The sequence below is a fragment of the Trachypithecus francoisi genome, unplaced genomic scaffold (genome assembly GCF_009764315.1).
Source record: "Trachypithecus francoisi isolate TF-2019V2 unplaced genomic scaffold, Tfra_2.0 Lachesis_group5, whole genome shotgun sequence".
In the NCBI taxonomy this organism is placed as follows: domain Eukaryota; kingdom Metazoa; phylum Chordata; class Mammalia; order Primates; family Cercopithecidae; genus Trachypithecus; species Trachypithecus francoisi.
In genome coordinates this window covers 108,237,800-108,254,155 of record NW_022681470.1, presented here as the reverse complement: position 1 = coordinate 108,254,155, position 16,356 = coordinate 108,237,800, and the positions used below count along the sequence as shown (strand labels likewise).

At 36.9% G+C, this 16,356-nt stretch overlaps 1 protein-coding gene across 3 annotated transcripts in view; it reads left to right on the top strand.

Moving 5' to 3' along the window:
- The window catches only part of MAGI3 (membrane associated guanylate kinase, WW and PDZ domain containing 3), a 300,844-nt gene that overhangs the window by 264,847 nt on the left and 19,641 nt on the right, over nucleotides 1–16,356 (top strand). For all 3 annotated transcript variants that reach the window (XM_033198447.1, XM_033198450.1, XM_033198448.1), the window contains exons 14-16: nucleotides 482–674; nucleotides 3,575–3,763; nucleotides 9,126–9,311. In XM_033198447.1, coding sequence (XP_033054338.1) covers nucleotides 482–674; nucleotides 3,575–3,763; nucleotides 9,126–9,311 — 568 coding nt within the window. The remainder of the gene's footprint in view (nucleotides 1–481; nucleotides 675–3,574; nucleotides 3,764–9,125; nucleotides 9,312–16,356) is intronic.

Genomic DNA, 16,356 nt, shown 5'->3' with positions numbered 1-16,356 from the left:
AAAGAAGAAATGTCTCTGTGCTGTGTATATTGAACTTGTACTGTTAGTCTTATGTGATGGGAGTACCATTGAGAATGATCTCAGTTGCTGTGAACAGTATGTAGAAAATCTTGCCTGATGACATTGAACAGACTTTTAATAGCTACTATGCAGATTTCTATTTTCTGAGTTTAGTGTTTTGTTTCATTGTAATGATGGGGATAATGGTGGTGCATTTTGAGTTATTGAACAACTTCGTATTTTCTATTTCCTTTGTACACAGCCCTGAGGATCTATAAGGGATTACATAATACAGTGTGGTTATTTGAAGTGCCATTTTGGAGAATGGGCACTTTCCCAGATAATACCTTTCCAAAATATGATTGTTTTCATAGTTGAACTGCAAAAATCTGTTGATTTGCACAATGCTAAGTTAGGAATTCATTAACTCTTCAGCTAAACTTTACACTGTGGACCAAACTATACTTTGTTATCTTATCAGATATATATCGGGGCTATTATTCCCCTGGGAGCAGCTGAGAAAGATGGTCGGCTCCGTGCAGCTGATGAACTAATGTGCATTGATGGAATTCCTGTTAAAGGGAAATCACACAAACAAGTCTTGGACCTCATGACGACTGCTGCTCGAAATGGCCATGTGTTACTAACTGTCAGACGAAAGATCTTCTATGGAGGTATGTGAACTTGTTCCTGCTCTGGAAAGTTAAAAAAGAAACAAAGATACTAGTCTACCTCCTGTGTAGTTTTGTTATTTTATTACATTCATTAGTATCTGAGGTAACTCATTTGGTGTGATCCAGGCCTCACTGTGAAAGGCCATGCAAAGACAAAAGGATTCAGAAATACTACTATAAAAAAATACATTTTGGGTTTCTATATTAAGAGTATTTTCATATATTGATGCATTTCGCAAATGTGGTATTATAGGTGGGAGTATTGATTTAAATCCGGTTTTGTTTTGTTTTGTTTTGTTTTGTTGAGGCAGAGTCTCACTCTGTCACCCAGGCTAGAGTGCAGTGGTATGAGCTCAGCTCACTGCAGCCTCCACCTCCCAGGTTCAAGCGATTCTCCCACGTCAGCCTCCTGAGTAGCATACCACCACATGGCTAATTTTTGTATTTTTAGCAGAGATGGGGTTTTACCACATTGGCTAGGCTGGTCTCGAACTCTTGACCTCAAATGATCCGCCCATCTCAGCCTCCCAAAGTGCTGGAATTACAGGCATGAGCCACCATGCCTGGCCTAAATTTTTTTTTTTTTTTATAGCAAATAAAAAGTTATTTAGTCATACCAAGATATCCCACTAGCTGAATGTACAAAGATTTTTGGATCCCAATGAAATCTGAACTACTAAAGGAAAGTGGGATGTTTCTACTTGGGAAGTTTTAGTATAATTTAACATTTATTGAGTGCTTACTATGTCATAGACGCATGAATTATTTAATCTTCACAACATTATGAGGTCATTGTCTAGTTCTATGACTACTCAGAGAAAGGTTGAGAAACAAATAACTGGTAAGAGGTAGGGCCTGGATTAAAATTTGCAGTTTAATTCAGAGATCAGGGTTTAAACTGTAACATTAGGATATGAATATCTCTTATAGTTTCTCATCAGTAGCTTTATGAATAATTAGGAAGTCTTATAAGTGAATTCTTGCCACTTTAAAATTAGAAAAATACAACTCTGTAGCACAAGAATATAAGCCTCATGAAGCTATGATTTTTTATTTGTTTAGTTATCTCCTGTATCCTCAGCACCTAGAAGAGTGCCTGTCTGGTACAAAGTGGACAATAATAAATTGTTAATTGGATGAATATTTACCTCACTCTTAAAAATGAGGCACTGTCCCAGCACTTTGGGAGGCCGAGACGGGCGGATCACGAGGTCAGGAGATCGAGACCATCCTGGCTAACACGGTGAAACCCCGTCTCTACTAAAAATACAAAAACTAGCCGGGCGAGGTGGCGGGCGCCTGTAGTCCCAGCTACTCGGGAGGCTGAGGCAGGAGAATGGCGTAAACCCAGGAGGCGGAGCTTGCAGTGAGCTGAGATCCGGCCACTGCACTCCAGTCCGGGCAACAGAGCGAGACTCCATCTCAAAAAAAAAAAAAAAAAAAAAAAAAAAAAAAAAAAATGAGGCACTGTATTTTTTATTGCAACATTCAAAGTAAAGGCCTGCCTCCTTTGGTAAATACCAGCATTTTAGAGATGCATACAGATTTTGTAATGCAGTACTGCCTCAATTTGGTTTTGTTGGAGGCCAAATGTAACTACTTACAGTAAAATTGTGATGTTATACAACCTACAAATTGGCTCTTCCCTGGAAAGAATCATGAAGAAGTTTCATAGTAGTGTGGTATTGTTGGAGACATTTTAGCTAATACATTCTAACCATGCATTTTGGAAAAAAAAAAAAGAAAAAAGAAAAAAACATACTCTTAAAACCATGTGAATTTTCAGCCAAAAAGAGACCTTATAAATATGTACACGACTGCAGTGTGTTGTGGTTATTATTAACAATGGTTTGTACTAAATTATGGAAAAAAAATGTCCTTTTTAAAAAATTAATTAGGACTTTGCCATTCTCAAGTTCTGATAAAAGAGCAGAAAAAGGTGTAGGTTAATTGGCCATTTATCAGGAATTTCATATGACCCTGTCTGTGCCTAGAAGTGTTTGCTGTTCATGTGGACAGCTTGCTATGTGTCCCAGCAAGTTGAGGGGTGAGGGCTGGGGAGGTGGAAGGCTGAGAACTGCTAATGGTGAACTCATCTTATATCATCACTCAGGAAGCTGCAATTGCAAAACATTATCATATGCTACAAATCCTGTACAGGTAGCAAACTGTTACAATGGGGCAACATTTCTGCCCTGATGCTTTAACCTCTAAGACAGACATCAATGAATATCAGTCACTGAACTAAATTATATTTATAATTGATTTTAAAAGGAAGTTCATTGTGTCATTCCTCATTATGTGTTTTGTTAAAATTATTGGTCCATGTTATAAACCTTGATGGAACTAGAACAGTTTTAAGAAGAATTTTTACTATCAAATCTCACAGAAGCTTTTAAAAGCTTCCTTTAAAATGAGATCACAAGGTCAGGAGTTCAAGACCAGCCTGGCCAATATGATGAAACCCCATCTCTGCTAAAAATACAAAACTTAGCCGGACATGATAGTGGGCACCTGTAATCCCGCCTACTCGGAAGGCTGAGGCAGGAGAATTGCTTGAACCCTGGAGGCAGAGGTTGCAGTGAGCCGAGATGGCGCCACTGCACTCCAGCCTGGGTGACAGAGCAAGACTCCATCTTGGGGAGGGGGGAAAGAAAAACGACAACTTGAGATTGTATGTATTTTTCAGTAATCCACTCTGAGTATCTGGGAAGTCGGATGGACTGTTGTTGCCTAAATCTGCACTCAGATTACACCCAAAGCTCACATGTGGGGCTGCTTTTCTATTCTTTATGTTATTAGAAACCGAATTTTTCTGTGAGGGGCTTAGCATAAAAACACTTTAGTCACCAGAAATTATGATGTTCCAGAAATATCAAAACTGATCATGTTTATTATAGAAAAACAACCTGAGGACGACAGCTCTCAGGTCTTCATTTCAACACAGAATGGATCTCCCCGCCTGAACCGGGCAGAGGTCGCAGCCAGGCCTGCACCCCAGGAGCCCTATGATGTTGTCTTGCAACGAAAGGAAAATGAAGGATTTGGCTTTGTCATCCTCACTTCCAAAAACAAACCACCTCCAGGAGGTAAGGGATATTGTATCTTATTGTCTCTCCCTGCAAGTCCAGTTTTCTGAGGCTCCCACTGGAGTTTATGAAATAATTAGGAACTATGTATAAAATGCCTTAGGTACTTATCTTTTTAAGAATGGTGAATACTTTCCTTATTTTCAAAATTAGGTAATCTGAACCAAACTTTCTAGGCTTCAGGTTTATCTATTATCTCACATTCTATAAAATATTTACTAAGTGTCAGTAGCTCCATTTGCATCAAGGTTATACTGAAGATAATATGTAATAGATATGGATTTAATGAAAGATATAATGCTGACTTTTAAAAAAATGGGGGCACATGTTCTCACTCATAGGTGGGAATTGAACATTGAGAACACTTGGACACAGGAAGGGGAACATGACACACCGGGGCCTGTCGTGGGGTGGGGGAAGAGGGGAGGGATAGCATTAGGAGATACACCTAATGTAAAGGACGAGTTAATGGCTGCAGCACACCAACATGGCACATGTATACCTATGTAACAAACCTGCATGTTGTGCACATGTACCCTAGAACTTAAAGTATAATAAAAAAATAAAAACAAAAAAATGGGGGCATAGGTTTTGAAAATTAGGAGAAATTGTGTATATAGAAAAGAATTAAAGACTAGAAGCAATTGAGAACAAGCAAAGCAGATTAATAGAAAAATCTTGACCCAAATATGTCTTTGATATTTAATGTTATTATTTAATAATAATTGCTGTAGTACAGCTATAAATTACTCTTGTTGAATAAGAGGCATACTTTTTATAAATGTTTCATTGAAAGGTAAAAATTTTGTTAACAATTAGAAAATGAATCTAAAATATCTTGAACCGAATTTAACAGAGTATTCTAATCCAGAAGATGAATGTATTTATATCAGTTCCATGATCAAAGGAGGAATTACATCTGATATATTCAGGGCTGTTACAATTCAGCAAATGAAATATTTGTCTTGATGTTTCTATAAAATAATAATTTTTAATATAATGATAAAATCCAGTTGAATATGAGAACCCAGCCCCAAGTCAAATAATAAAAATCTCTGACTACATGAAAATGTGCCCTTGCCTTTACAAGTCAGTTTGATTATATTTTGAATAGTGAGATCCTTTTAGACCAAGTGGTTGCTAAAACCTTAGTTTAAAAAAAAGAAAACAGTTTTAGGAAAGTGTTGTGAGCCAAAGCAATTTGCAAAAATCTTGCTAAAATTAATGGAAGTGTATAAGGGAAAAAGAGTCCATGACATGGATGAGTTATTGCTATAGTATTAGGTCACTGCTCACTGATACTAGTTTCCATTTTCCCAAAGCAGTTGCCATGGAAACACTTGGAACTGGAACTGTCACTGATGCTGTGAGGATGATAATATGGCCTGTGTCAGAAAAATGAAAGGAAAGCAGCTTTTAGGTGGTTTTCATGTTATGTCATTGGAATCAGTATTTCCAAAAACAGATAACCATTTAGGATAATGATATTGTCATTCTCGTAACATATGATAACCCCAGGCATTCAGATGAACAAAAAGAGTGAAAGAGTATTACTCTAGTAGACAGATGCTAACCACTTTCTGTATTGAAGATATTCCTTTTCTAGCACTACAGAAATTTGGGGAGAGTCTGATGTTCACCATAAAACTAAGCTGTATAGAGAAAATCAGTAAAATAAGTTTCACTGCTTAAATATGTTTGAGCATATTTTTACATTTGTTTATATTTAAAATTTGTTATATTAAATTTCAATGATATTAAAATTTAATTGAGTATTAAATTTAAGTATTAAAATTTAATTAAGTATTTTTATTTGTATATATTATATTGGTAAATTTTTTAAAATTTAAAAATCTTTAAGTAGTTTTATATTTCCTTGTTTCAATCATTTTTTACTATTTTGATGGTTTTACCTATGGAGCTACTTCATCTTTGATAGTGTCATTAAGTGTTGGGTTTTGTAATCCAACAAACTTGGATTCAAGTCCTGCTTATATCTTTTAATAGCTGTCTGATCTTGGGCAACTTATTTTCCCTCCAAGAGCTCCAGTTTCTTCCGTAAAATGAGGATGATAGAGACACTCCCTGTCTCACGAATGTGAGGATTAAAGGAGACAGGGCATGTGAAGCCCTTAGCCAAGGCCTTCAGTAAATGTTAGCTGCTATTGCTTGTTGCAGCTTTTGCTGCCGTTGCTATCATCATCATTATTATTTAGAAAATTGTAACCGTCTCTTAACTTTTCTTTAAAAAAAACTTTTAAAAGTTCGTCAATACTTAATAATGAGATAGGAAAGAAAGCCCAATTAAAATATAAGATTGAGGCAGCAGCTCACGTGTGGCAGGAAATGAGTAATTGCAACTCATTAATTATCAGGCTGAATGGTAAATTAGGCTTAGGTTGTTGATGAATTTTATGTAAAGTACTTGAGATTTTCAGTCCTGGTGTAAAACCAGAATTGATAATTTCACTGAAATGCTAGTTAATAATCTCATAAAATGTTGAGGCCTGAGAGTATTCTTGTTAGAATTTTATTTTTCACATATAGACAGAAAAGGGGTCCTGGGGAAAGCTCAAATGAGGAGCTTTCACTCACAGAGACTGAATACTTGCTGCAAGCTGTATGATAGAGAAGATTTGGTTCAGAAAGGAGTTAGCACAGGTGGAAAGGCAGGAAACCTGTCTGTCAGAATAGATCATTCTTTTCTTTTTTTTTTTTTTTTTTCTTTGAGACAGTCTTTCTCTGTTTCCCAGGCTGGAGTGGAGTGGTGCGATCTCAGTTCACTGCAACCTCTGCCTCCCAGGTTCAAGTGATTCTCATGCGTTAGCCTCCTGATTAGCTGGGATTACAGGCATGTGCCAACACACCTGGCTAATGTTTTTTGTATTTTTAGTAGAGACGGGGTTTTGCCATGTTGGCCAGGCTGGTCTCGAACTCCCACTTGGCCTCCCAGAGTGCTGGGATTATAGGCGTGAGCCACTGTGCCTGGCCAGATCATTCTTTATGGACCTTGTCTCGGGTATTTTCTGATGACGTATGTCTCAAGAAGAGTTCCTAGTAGCATCTGTGGTATCAGTTATGGAATTCTGAGTTTCTCTACTGTTGACTTTTTCAAAGATCAGGGATCCAGGTCCAGCATCCTCACAATTTGTCTAAGTGCTGAATGAATGGAGTATTTAGAAAGGGCCTCTATTTAAGATTAAAAAGACGTGGCTAGTTTTTGCTTTACCAGTACTTCAGAGCTTTTAGTGTTATTCCTTCTTATCATACAGTTTTCAGTTCCACTTGCAAAGGATTTCTTTGAAAAGGAAACATTTCCAGTTACTGTTCTTTGTTTTCCTGAAAAGAAATGTTTTAAGAGCACTAAAGTGATCTCAGGATCTGGACAAGCCAGGCTATGAGACAGATTTAGGCCAAAGATGAATGAAGATGGATAAGTTGGCTTTATGGCAAATGCCTGTAGACTTTGCATATCAACAAAAATAAGGCAGGACTGAAGGCTTTTCCCTAGCTATGTGAATTCTAAGGGGTTACCTTGAACAGTTTCCCAGTCCGTTTAGAAAATGTTCAGAAGTTACCTTTCTACTGGTCTGTTTGCTGTTTTTAACTGTTCTAGTGATACTGCTATAAATACTAAGACAGTAACAATCTGACTACTTTTACCTTCCCTGATCCAGATAACCAGCCCTTTAGGAAGTTGTATACCACCACCATGCATCAATTCTTTTTACCACATTGCTCACAGGCTGAGAAAGGGGACTACTAAGATTTCAGAAATTAATTCTATTTAATGCTTCCCCAAGTCTGAACAAACTCCTTTTAGTGAGCCAAGGAACTGAATGGTTTTCTTCTCAGGGAATCTAGAAAGAACACTATGTTGAAGTAAATCTTTTGTAAAAAGGAGAATAACTGAGATATTGATTTAGAAGGTCACCACAGAGCCACCATATGACCTGCCATATGTTTCTGGTGTGCCACCTGTTGTAGAATTAGTGAATCAACTCATAATGCCTGGCATACGACATGGCCCTTTCTGCACTGGCATTTCTCTAATTACGTTGTTTGTAAGGAAAATAGAATAATAAGTGCTTGACATAATTCAGAGCTAAAAGGCACTTCCTTCCAACACTGACTTACTCTATTTTAAGATAAAATCTCCCACTGTGTATTCCTAGAAGAGCCAGGGCACTGTCTGTAGAGAAATAAATTATCATCAAGAATAACTTTTCTAGTCCAAATGAAGATCTATTAAGATGTCCCTTACATACTCCTAGATATGATGCAGACATACTAGTAAGGAGCGGGTTTTACTATGGAAATTAAACATCATTCACAGTGCCATTCAAAAACATGAAGTATCCCTATTCAAATCAGTCAGTAGTCAGCAGGAGCCCACATATCTGATAAGTTTAAAGTTTATTGACCTAGGCTAGGAAATTCTCAGAGGACATAGAAGGAACATTTGTTTCCTAATACAAATGCTGCCAGTTGCATGGTGGAAAATATTTTATTTGACAAGATTTCCTGAATATATGAGAACTCATTTCAAGCTATAATTATAGCAGAATGTCTTAATAGTTAGTCCAGGAAGGCCCTTAGCCAGAGATACAGTAGAGCTGCACAGAGCATCTTTGCAATTGTATTAGACTCAGCTTTGTGTATTTGGTTTAGAATTTGATCCATGAGTCAAGTAGTCTTAACACTTAACATTTAATGTTCCAATTCCACTCAGCTTTTCAAATTTTAAAAAGAGCCAAAGGCATAAATAAGAGGAATTAATTTACCTGTGGAATTAAGGATGATTCATTTTAATTGTCAGTCATTTCACTGTACCTGAATTTCTGACCAGTAACTACTGAGTGCTAAACCTGAGTTTGACCTGCATTTATTTGCAAGGTTCCTTATGGGAGCAAGTGCCCCTTTAACAGAAGCAAAGATTATCTTATCGTAGCAGTTTCTAAAATAGCTAAAAACTTGATGCAGCTTAAATGATCAACGATAAACAATGAGACATCTGATCAGTCAGGTGGTATCAGTGAGATTAATAACTCTTAAACAGAACAATTAGGATGATAATGTAAAAATTAGAAAAAGGTTTCTGGTAGGTAGAAGATAGCAAAGAGGTTTATATACTATGATTACAACTGTGTAAAGAGTATGTATGTGGGCAAAAGTGAGAAGTATGAAAATACTTGCGTTTGGATGGGATGATGACGTGTGGTACTTTTCTGTTATGTTTTTAAACATTTTTCTTTGATGTTATGTTGAATTTTTAAATGATGATGATTATAAATCTACACTAGCAGAAATCTAAAATAATTGAAAAACCTGGTTTTTTGTTTTTTTGGGTTTTTTCCCATAGTTATTCCTCATAAAATTGGCCGAGTCATAGAAGGAAGTCCAGCTGACCGCTGTGGAAAACTGAAAGTTGGAGATCATATCTCTGCAGTGAATGGGCAGTCCATTGTTGAACTGTCTCATGATAACATTGTTCAGCTGATCAAAGATGCTGGTGTCACCGTCACACTAACGGTCATTGCTGAAGAAGGTAAGGAGCCAGCAGACCCGCCTGCCCCAAGCTGATCTGAGAGGCGCAAAACCTGTGGGAGGCAGTGGCCTCCTCCAGCACTGCCAGAATCACTGCAGGGATAGAATTGTGTATGCACTCTGGAGTCTCATTCTTCGCCTTTTCCATTTAATGAACTTAAAGGACAACTTATTATAAAATTGTCAGCAGCTCAAGAAAAATAATCCAGCTAGTGAGTGTGGACCATTTGTTTGTGTGCTAGAGAAGCAAGCACCCAGAAGTGAAAGAGACTGGTAATACTTTTCAGATCTTATTTTCTTAAAATAATGTCTTAAGTCTTGGCTTGAGTGAGAGAAAATCCTTTAAACAGTTCAAAGAAAGTCACTGTTGATATCAAGTCTTTTATGTCAGGCCAGTGCCACCGTGTGCCTTTCCTTGGGGGCAGGGCTTTGTTGTGGGCAGCCGCTTTGTAAACAGGGTAAAAGAATGTGTGGGAATGGCTAGTAAGTGGGGCATAAAACACATACTGGCAGCCCTGGAGTCTTACAAACATGTTTACTGTCTTGCCTTGCTGTAAAGCTGCCTTTTGATCATTAAGAATTTCTAATTAGTAACCATCTTTAACCAGTTCATATTCTTTGTGAATTACAACATAACCACTATGTAATGCTCTCATTTTTCCTGATTTTGCAAAACAAGAAGCCAAAAACAGAATTATGAAGAGTCAGTCTTTGATGTTAAAATTCCTCATACTATAATGTGTATTCATGTTCCATTTTCCCCCATGACCCTCTAATCTAGTTGGTTTCCAAGTCTTTTATACTTCCTGGTTCTACCTTTTGTTTCTGTTCCTACCATACCATTCTCATCCATTTATTTCTAAGGTATTACATAAATCTGTTCAAGATGCTTGTAGGGGGTATTTCTGCGTGGACCTGAATTGACTTTACTGCTCCCTTAGGTCCTGTTGAATTCTGGGCAGGATTCCAAGATGCTGTGACATCCCTGCCTTTGTTCTTTCCCTTCTCCATTCCGTTCCTACCCTCTTCTCAGACTCTGCTGATTCTTTTTTAAAATAATCCCTTGTAGAAGCTCCACTGCTTCCCCACTCTGTGCCCAGAAAGTGTTCTGTGATTTTGCTCTCAGCCTGCCTTTTAAATGTACTTCTCAGTATTCTCTCCACACCCTCTCTGAGCTGGGCCTCACTGGCCTCTGTGTACATGGCCTCCACCCGACCCCAACTCCCATAGCACCTCATATCTCTGCACTTCATTGGACATCATCCTTACATAACTATATCCCTGTTTAAATGGTCTGCTCTTTGTAAACAAAAAACATATTGGTTGACTATGATACTAGATGCTCAGCATTTTTTTTTTTTTTTTGAGACAGGGTCTCACTCTGTTGCCCAGGCTAGAGTGCAGTAGCACAGTCGTGGCTCACTGCAGTTTCATCCTCCTGGGCTCAAGTGATCCTCTTACCTCAGTATCCTGAGTAGCTAGGACTACATAATTTTTAATTTCTTTTTTTTTTTTGAGATGGGGTCTCACTGTGTTGCCTAGTCTGGTCTCGAACTCCTGGGCTGAAGCGATCTTCCTGCCTCAGCCTCCCACAGTGCTCGTATTACAGGGGTGAGCCACTGTGCCTTGCCAGCAAATATGTTTTGAATGAAGGATGAGTAAACGAATGAGTGAACAAAGTAAAAGTTAGGAGATTTTAGTTCTGAGGCCTTCTATCCCATTACCTAAGCAGAGGCAATTTAAACCCAATAAAAGAAGTAAGGCTTTTGACAAAGGTCACAGATACCTATTAGCTAGTTATATGACAAAAAAACTACTTAATATTTCTAATCTTCACTTTTTTAACTGTAGAATTGGAGTAGTAATATCTATTTCAGGATCATCATCAGAGGTTAAAGGTGAAAATATACAGAAACTGCATAAATACCCTAGGGTGCTCATCTAATATCATTATTTTACCTGCATGACTGGCTCCCTCATTCAGGTCTGTGTTTAAATCTCACTTGCCAAGGAAATAATAATAGTATTTAATAAGGGTGTACTATGTGACAGACACTGTCCTAAATGCTTTATGTATATTAACTAATACCATAATCCTAGGCAGGCACTATGGTTTTCCAGTTCTCGTAGATGAGGAGACTGAGTCACAGAGCAGTTAGATGAATTGCCTGTAGTTAAAAAATGTTCTAAATGCTTACTCTTAAGATCTATGCATCTCGTCTATGAACCACACTTTGGGTAGCCTTGGGATAGATTGTTAGAGAAAAAAACTCCTTCTTTCTCCAGTAACTTTTCCCCCAAAAATTACTGTTTACTGTTGATGGTGTTTTCTCTGAGAGATTATCCAAGATTGTTCATAATTTTTCTTAGAATGAAAGTTCCCTTTCACATTCTGGCCCAAACACTTGTGGACTGACACTTGAGATTTCCTGTATAACGTCAGTTCATGTTCAGAGAAAAGAGAGAAGGGTGGAGGGAAGCTCCCTAGCAGATATATCCTTAAAGTATATTTCATAGGCAGCCACAGCCTCTTAAAATACAGTCACATTTTATATGTTAAATCACATTGCAGTGATCACACATTATTTTATTATACTCTAGGTTTTTTTAAACTATGAAAACATTCCGAATCTCTTATTTTTCTTAGGAAAAAACAGAAAATCTTCCTTCTGTCTATAAAGATTTCATTCGTGGAGTTTGTAAGCCTTCCAGGTTTCCCATAAAATTCAGTATAAAATCTATCAACTGCACTAAAGAGTCAAATGAGTATTTATAACTCTAAAGCTATTTTCAGAAACCGCACATTCAGATCAGTACCTCAGGGCAGCAGAGCTTCCCATCTGGTACTTCTCCCCTTCTCTCCATCAGCCATTCCCCATTAACAGGTAAAAGACAGTTACCTAGAAAAAGAACAGCTCTTGGTCCCTCCATCCTTTTTATCCCCCTTTGCTAGATGCTGTTTAATATTTGTGCCTATGTTGCCAAGGAAATTGTAAGGCAAGTGTCATATTTCATAAAAGACTTCCAAACTGTAGCCAGGACTTGAGACTATTCTCTGTCATATGGCATTCCCCACAACACTACCGCCTCTTCCTCCGCCATGGTATCTTGTTTCTAAATATGGAACATAAATTTACTATGTCTGATAGTTTCTGCTTACTGTAAAAAAAAAATATATATATATATAATTTTTCAAAATTAATTTCTAATTTTTTGTCAGGTCTTGTTAATTTTAAGAGTGAACATGACTTACCAAAGGCTACCAAGTACTCCTATTGGAATGATTCTGGTAGTGTTGCAATACTTTTGTTTTGTTTTCAATTTATTTATCTGTTTATTCCCATTTGTCTCCATTTTCCATTCTCATTTCTCTCACTGCTCCCATTGGCAAACATTCTAGTATGTTTTATGTACTGCATTTTATTTGTACGTCTTTTAAAATACATTTTTTGTTGTGTGTTGGCATTTATTTTTGAGTTATGTAAATGTTATAGATTTTACACTGGGTTTTTCTCAGAACCATGTTGTTGTTGTTTTCTTTTAATGCCATTTTACTGAACAGGATCCAATCCAGGATTCCTCGTGGCATTTAGTTGTTGTGTCTTTTCTTTCTTTTTAATTGGGATAGAATTCATATACTATAAAAGTCATTATTCTAAAATATACAGCTCAGCCTGGCACAGTGGCTCATGCCTGTAATCCCAGCACTTTGGGAGGCCAAGGCGGGCAGAACACCTGAGGTCGGGAGTTCAAGACCAACCTGACCAACATGGAGAAACCCCGCCTCTACTAAAAATACAAAATTAGCTGGGCACGTGCCTGTAATCCCAGCTACTCAGGAGGCTGAGGCAGGAGAATCACTTGAACCCAGGAGGCAGAGGTTGCAGTGAGCTGAGATCGAGCCATTGCACTCTAGCCTGGGCAACAAGAGCGAAACTCCATCTCAAAAATATATATATATATATATGTATATATATGCAATTCAGTGGTTTTTAGTATATTCACAGGATTTTGCAATCATTACCACTAGTTCCACATTTTATTGCCCCCAAAAGAAACTTCATACCCATTAGAAATCACTTCCCATTCTCTTGAAACCCCCATTCCTAGGCAACCACTAATTCACTTTCTGTCTCTGTGGATTTGCTGGGTATTTCATATAAATAGAATCGTACAGTATGTGGCCTTTTGTGTCTGGCTTCTTTCACTTGGCAAAATGTTTTCAAGGTGCATCCTAGTTGTAGCATGTATCAGTACTGCATTCCTTTTTATGACTAATGAATAGTATTTCATTATGCATACATATATTTTGCTTACCTATTAATCATTTAATAGACATTTGAGTTGTTTCTACTACTGTGAATAATGCCACTACGAACGTTGTTTTATAGGTTTTTGTGTTGATGTATGATTTCATTTTTCTTGGTTGTATACCTAGGAGTGGAATTGTTGGGTCGCATGGTAACTATGTTTAGCTTTTTGAAGAACTTCAAAACGGTTTTCCACAACAGCTGCACCCTTTTATATTCCCACCAGCAATATATGAGGCTTCCATTTCCCCATATCCTTGCCAACACTTATTTTCTGTTTCGGGTGTTTGTTTTCTATCCATCCTAGTGGGTGTGAAATGGTATTTCATTGTGGTTTTGATTGGCATTTTGCTGATGAGTAATGATGTTGAACATCTTTTCATGTGCTTATTGACTATTTGTAAATCTTCTTTACATAAATGTCTATTTAAATCCTTTGCCATTTATAACTCAGTTATTTGTCTTTTTTATTGTTGAATTGTTTTCTGAATACTAGACCTTTATCAGATACATGGTTTGCAAGTATTTTTCTCCCAGTCTCCATTCGTGTTTTTACTTTCTTGATACTATCCTTTGATGGACAAAAGTTTTAATGCTGAAGAAGTCTAATTCATCTATTTGCAGGGGCGGTGCTTGTGTTTTGGTATCATAGCATCATATGCTTTTAAGATTTATCTGCATTGCTGGATGAACATAATTGATTGCTTTTAACTGCTTGATAGTTTTCCATGAATATTTACAACAAATAACCTGTCCACTTCCCTATAGACAGTCACATTGCCTACAACACTACAGTATTACAAACAATTCTATAATACACATCTTCACATATCTATGTTACAAAACAGTGTGAGAAGCCAGGCATTGGTGGCACATGCTTGTAGTCCCAGCTACACAGGAGGATCACTTGAGCCCAGAAGTTTAGGCCAGCCTAGATAACATAGCAAGACCTTATCTCTTAAAAAATAAAAAACAGTGTGAGAATTTCTGGGAGTGAAATTACTTGATCAGAGGGTATACATGTGCTTGATTTGATACTGTCAGATTGTTGCATCCATCTTTTCCCACCAGCAAAACATTGAGGATTTGTATGCCTTTACTTCCCCACCAGTACTTGTTATCATCAGCTTTTGATAGCCTAAAGCATGAAGGTATTGTCTCATTATTTAATTTGCATTTCTCTGATTGTCCATGAATTTCAGCATCTCTTCATACGCTTGAGTTTTTTTCTTGTGGGATTTCTGTCTTGTTGATATTTAGTGGTTGCTCATGAATTATATGGACTTCAGTAGTACAGTTTTGTTTTAGAGACTATAAATATCTTTTTCTGCTATCTGTATGTTCTTTGACCATGGTACCCTTTATTATACAGAAATTCTTAATTCAGATGTAATCAAATTTGTCACTTTTTACCTACAGCTTAAACTCTTGAGGTTTTATTTAAGATAAGTCATTTTTCCCCACATCACAAAGATCTTTCTTTTATATGATCTAATACCAGATTTGTAATTTTGATTTTTGTACCTAGGTCTTTAATCCATCTGGAGCCTACCTTTGTATGTAGTTTTAGGAGGGATGTAGTTTTATTTTTTATTCTTAACATGAGCCAGTTTTCCCAACACCAGCTATTAGACAGCACTTCTTTGCCTTATTTATTTGTGATGTCATCTCTCCTATATATCAACTTCCTCTTTAAACATGAGTCTCCAAGTTCTCTATTCTGTTCTATTAGCTTATTTGTTCTTGGGCTGATGATATGTGTGTGTGTTTTTTATTTTTTTTTATCTGTGATATATCCTAATATATCTGCCTATTAGGGCAAACCTATCTGTCTCTCTGTTTCTCGAAATTGACTATATATTCATGGAACTTTTCTATATAAAATTTTAGAGCAAATTATTAAGCTCCTCCAAAAAAGTCAAAGTGCAGTTTTTTGGGGATATATTGTGTCTATGTGTATATAAATATACATGTGTGTATGTATATATATTTTTTTGGTGGGGGGAGAATATTTTTACATATTAAGTCATCCCACCAAAGATCATAGACTGTCTTTCCAATTACTCAGATCATCTTTTATGTCCTTTAATAAGAGTTTTAGAATGTTGTCTCATAGGGTTCTTATTTACTCTTGGTAAGGTGATTCTCAATAGATTATAATGTTTATTGCTGTAGTTTAATTGTGGATTTTGTTTTTTATCTTTTGAAGATACACTTTCTCTTAAGTATATTATTATAGGCATACCTTGGAGATACTGCAGGTTCAGTTATAGGGCCACTGCCATTAGGTAGTGAATATTGCAATAAAGTGAATCACATGAACTTTTTGGTTTTCTAGTGCATATAAAAGTTATATTTACACTATACTAAATGCACTATATACTATATAGTCTCTTAAGTGTGCAATAGCAGTATATCTTAAAAAACAATATACATACCTTAATGAAAATATACTGTATTGCTAAGAAATGCTAATGATCATCTGGGCCTTTAGTAAGTCTTAATCTTTATGCTGGTAGAGGGTCTTGCCTCGATGTTGATGGTTGCTGACTGATTTGGGTGGTGGTTGCTGAAGGTTGAGGTGGCTGTAGCAATTTCTTAAAATAAGACAACAATAAAGTCTGCTACATTGATTGACTCTTTCTTTCACTAAAGATCTCTCTGTAGCATGTGATGCTGTTTGATAGCATTTTACCTACAGTAAAACCTCTTTCAAAATTGGACTTCATCCTCTCA